Raw genomic sequence first — 4,876 nt, 5'->3', positions numbered from 1 at the left:
ATCACAGCCAAGGGAAAGTACCCAGTGGCATCTCTGTCAGTCATCAACAGACAATCTAAGTTCATGTGTTTCTTTGTTTTGGCCTTAAATTCCTCTTTATCAATGTCCTTTTATCTTTAGTCTGAAGGAACAGATCATTGTTGAGGTGAGGTGCCTGGGTGAGGGAATAGGTAGCCAGGGATGGTGGAGGGAGCTTTTGGTCCTAATTACTTGAAGAGCCCCCTCAGTCTCAACATATACAGTACACACGTCCCTCAACCGAGACTGGGCTGGGCCGGAGGTGGAGGTGGAGTCTGGGCTGGGCCGGAGATGGAGGTGGAGACTGGGCTGGGCCGGAGGTGGAGGTGGAGACTGGGCTGGGCCGGAAGTGGAGGTAGAGTCTGGGCTGGGCCGGAGGTGGAGGTGGAGACTGGGCTGGGCCTGAGGTGGAGACTGGGCTACAGGTGGAGGTGGAGGTGGAGACTGGGCTAGAGGTGTGTGTGTGTGTGGGGGGGGGGGTCACTTAAAGGGGCTGATCCTCAGGTGATCTCAGGTCTCAGATAATGAAGGGCACCTAAAAGGAAAAACAGAAGACAATGAGACTAAGTTACAAGTTATCCTCAATTAAAAATAAAGAGTGATGATCACTGACAGAAATAAGAGGGTTTGAAACATGGGAGCAGCATTATCATGGTGATCAGTCTAACAGTGCAGCAGGGTGTGTGTTTGTGTGTTTGTGTGCATGTTTGTGTGCGTGTGTGTGTGTGTGTGTGTGTGTGTGTGTGTGTGTGTGTGTGTGTGTGTGTGTGTGTGTGTGTGTGTGTGTGTGTGTGTGTGTGTGTGTGTGTGTGTGTGTGTGTGTGTGTGTGTGTGTGTGTGTGTGTGTGTGTGTGTGTGGTCTAGAGAGGTGAAGTGGGCAGACTTATCAGTCCCATTAGGACTGGGTAAGGGCTGGGTTAGGCTTGACACTAGAGGCCCAGTACAAGTGAATCTGGGACAGGGATCAATTCTGTTTCCCCAGCTGACCTCATCAGGCCCACACCACACACCTGTTTCTAATTGCCGCCCTGCCAGAGGATATTAGGATCCTTCCACCCCCCAGAAAATACCCATTTTACAGACCTAACCGCACACGGGTATCCAGTCTCTGTGATTAATGACATCAAGATGTAGTCCCTCTGATGGGTTTGTGTGTGTGTGTGTGTGTGTGTGTGTGTGTGTGTGTGTGTGTGTGTCGTTTCTGTCATATTTCTTCAAGATATTTAATTAGGCATTTCTTTCTCTCTGATATTAGGTTAAATGTTCACTCGATACCTGCAGTCCTTTTTAAAGCCGTAGCAGTCAGCTACATGGACTGTTGTCTTTGCTTTGAAGGGCGAGGTTGCTGCGAGGTTGAGGGACTGGCCTGATTGGGTGACCCGTGCAGGTCGCCCCCCACAGAGGGAAATTGAAAACTGCAGGGTGCTCTAATCACGGTTGAACGCATGTGGATGACATCGGTTTTTGAGAGTTACATGAACGTTCGTTTGATGTCAGAGTTAACCTTAGTGTAATGTTAATGTGAACTGAAGGGCCTCCTCACTGTTAAACAATCCTCCCATAAGGAAACGTTCCAGGAGAGCCTATCTTACACTATTAGTACTGTTTGATAGGAATTAACTAAATTGCTGACAGGCGAGGCGAGGCGAGGTGAGGCGAGGCGAGGTGAGGCGAGGTGAGCTACATTATACCAAAGGACAGATATGATCCAATATACTCAGTGTTACTTCAGAGATAGGATCAAAAAACTCTTCCTGTCAGAAACCCTGCTGTTTTCATTGGATGGAAACACGTCATATGAACACTGCTAGAGTCCTATCAACATTTACATTTACATTTATCAACATTTGTCCTTTGTAAATGTATTGGCGCGGTAGACTTAAGAGTGGTGAAAGCTCAAGGCAGCTACAGTTGATATGATTGGGGAGATATCTTCCTAAGTGTTTAAGTGGTAAAAAAAGTGAGAGATATTGACCTTACTTTGTCCGTGGTACTGCCCATACTGGTAGGAGGCCACGGGGTCCACGCTGTAGGCAGGAGAGCTGTAGGATGACGGGCAGTAGGACTGGGAGTTGGGCAGCGAGGGGAGACTGGGGATGTTGGGGACACTGGACAGGCCCTCCAGACCCTTGATGTGCTCCAGACGCTGAGAGCAGCTGGCCCCCATGCCCCCGGGGGGCTCCAGGCCTCCTGTCAGGGGGGAGAGGGCGTAGTCACTCTGGGGCTGGTGGGGCACCCCGCCTGGGTTCAACAGACCCATCACCTGGAGAGAGAGGGAGGGAGAGGAAGGGAGGGACGATGAGTGTTATTGACGTTACAGTGACGTTATTGACATTCCATTCAGATAGGTGGTTAAGTGATTTTGGAACTTGTGAAAACAGGTGGTGTAGGCCTATCTGAGGCTTTGGCAAAGCTTTGTGTTATGTATCATTACATACAGTGCCTTGCAAAAGTATTCATCCCCCTTGGCGTATTTCCTATTTTGTTGCATTACAACCTGTAATTTAAATGGATTTTTATTTGGATTTCATGTAATGGACATACACAAAATAGTGAAAAAAGTTAAATGAAAATAATTGTTTCAAAAAATTCTAAAAAATAAATAACGGAAAAGGGGTGCGTGAATATGTATTCACCCCCTTTGCTATGAAGCCCCTAAATAAGATCTGGTGCAACCAATTACCTTCAGAAGTCACATAATTAGTTAAATAAAGTCCAATCTAAGTGTCACATGATCTGTCACATGATCTCAGTATATATACACCTGTTCTGAAAGGCTCCAGAGTCTGCAACACCACTAAGCAAGGGGCACCACCAAGCAAGCGGCACCATGAAGACCAAGGAGCTCTCCAAACAGGTCAGAGACAAAGTTGTGGAGAAGTACAGATAAGGGTTGGGTTATAAAAAAATATCAGAAACTTTGAACATCCCACGGAGCACCATTAAATCCATTATCAAAAAATTGAAAGAATATGGCACCACAACACGTTTGATGTTCGCCAAAAGCCATGTGGGAGACTCCCCAAACATATGGAAGAAGGTACTCTGGTCAGATGACACTAAAATTGAGCTTTTTGGCCATCAAGGAAAACGCTATGTCTGGCGCAAACCCAACACCTCTCATCACCCCGAGAACACCATCCCCACAGTGAAGCATGGTGGTGGCAGCATCATGCTGTGGGGATGTTTTTCAGCAGGACAATGACCCTAAGCATACTGCTAAAGCAACACCTGAGTGGTTTAAGGGGAAACATTTAAATGTCTTGGAATGGCCTAGTCAAAGCCCAGACCTCAATCCAATTGAGAATATGTGGTATGACTTAAAGATTGCTGTACACCAACGGAATCCATCCAACTTGAAGGAGCTGGAGCAGTTTTGCCTTGAAGAATGGGCAAAAATCCCAGTGGCTAGATGTGCCAAGCTTATAGAGACATACCCCAAGAGACTTGCAGCTGTAATTGCGGCAAAAGGTGGCTCTACAAAGTATTGACTTTGGGGGGGGGGTGAATAGTTATGCACGCTCAAGTTTTCAGTTTTTTTGTCTTATTTCTTGTTTGTTTCACAATAAAAAATATTTTGCATCTTCAAAGTTGTAGGCATGTTGTGTAAATCAAATGATACAAACCCCAAAAAAATATATTTTAATTCCAGGTTGTAAGGCAACAAAATAGGAAAAATGCCAAGGGGGGTGAATAGTTTCGCAAGCCACTGTACCCCCACGCCCAACCCCCATCCGTAACACATAGTAGCACAGCCTAACTCAGACAGGAAGTTCCTCTCCACTGACATCAAAACACTTCCACCAGGCCTTCCCAGACAGGCAAAGATAGCACCACAGAGGAAGAATTAACCAATTTGTCTCAAAACCTCTACTCCACTTATTTGGAAATTCCCTCCTGCCGCCGCTCCAGAAAGCATAGAATGAGATAAAGACTTATTACCAAAGATTTCCCAACACAGATAACATGGGAAAAACCTCTGGACCTGTTGTTGATTAGCCACCCGATAATCACATTTTGGGGAATAGTTATTGGCGAGTGAATGACAGAAAAGAGCCGTAGGGTGTCGTTGTAGAGGAGGTTCAGACAGAACGAGCCGATAACAAGCCCTCACTAACTTTAACTGGATGGATAAGAACAAGTTCAACAAAAGTGTCTAATAAACAGATAATTGCTGTGACTCAAGATCATCTCACTGAAAATATATATCCAAACCCAACGTGACCACTTTAAACCTCCCTACCTCTAAATGCATAAAATCCCTCTAAACAGAGACATCTAGCCTCTGTTGATGCCCTAATGAAAAGCAGGTACGCTGCACTTTGGGCTCTTCTGGCCCTATAAGTGACATATTATTCTACATCCACACACACAGATGGTCCCGCTTAAGTCATTTCCCAGGCAGGGGACAGAGGAGCCCATGTTGATTTTGAGAGGGGAGTTGTGTTTCTCGACCCCAGTAACATTTTCCCAAAAAATTACCTGCGTTTTGGAAAACTCTGTTTAAACAGAAAAAGTATATGGATGGTTGGCGCGGTCGATCTCTCCAAGAAACTACAGCTTTCTAAAAGCACTATACCTCTCTCTCTCTTTCTCTCCCTCTTTCTCTCTGTCTCATCCCTCCTAGTCTCTTTAGCGTGACGTGGCTCCTGGCTGGGCTTCGCCGGCGTGTTCCGTGTTGTAACATTGCTGTGTCCAGCGGCCCCAAATCAGTGTGTCCAGGAAAAGACGGACAGTAGAGGAGAGCCGGGGAAGAATGTCGGAAAGGGGGAAGTCTGAGACTTACAGGACATTCCTGCTTTCTCATACAATATACTGTATATTCAAATAAATGAGGACTTGACTTTCATACTGAGGA

The 4,876-nt window shown here is 46.1% G+C and overlaps 1 protein-coding gene across 1 annotated transcript in view; it reads right to left on the bottom strand.

Annotated features, from left to right (window-relative positions):
• Positions 1-518: 518 nt before the first annotated feature.
• The window catches only part of LOC311101281 (paired box protein Pax-3-A-like), a gene marked incomplete at its 3' end in the record, with an annotated part of 34,633 nt that continues 30,275 nt past the window's right edge, over positions 519-4,876 (bottom strand). Inside the window, exons 8-9 of the mRNA XM_084142411.1 lie at positions 1,999-2,281; positions 519-553 (exon numbers count right to left, since the gene is read on the bottom strand). Of these exons, the coding sequence (XP_083998537.1) occupies positions 519-553; positions 1,999-2,281 (318 nt within the window). The remainder of the gene's footprint in view (positions 554-1,998; positions 2,282-4,876) is intronic.

Source organism: Coregonus lavaretus (assembly GCF_964263955.1).
Source record: "Coregonus lavaretus genome assembly, chromosome: 26".
In the NCBI taxonomy this organism is placed as follows: domain Eukaryota; kingdom Metazoa; phylum Chordata; class Actinopteri; order Salmoniformes; family Salmonidae; genus Coregonus; species Coregonus lavaretus.
The sequence above is the reverse complement of the archived record's forward strand: the minus strand, read 5'-3'. Positions and strand labels throughout refer to the sequence as shown.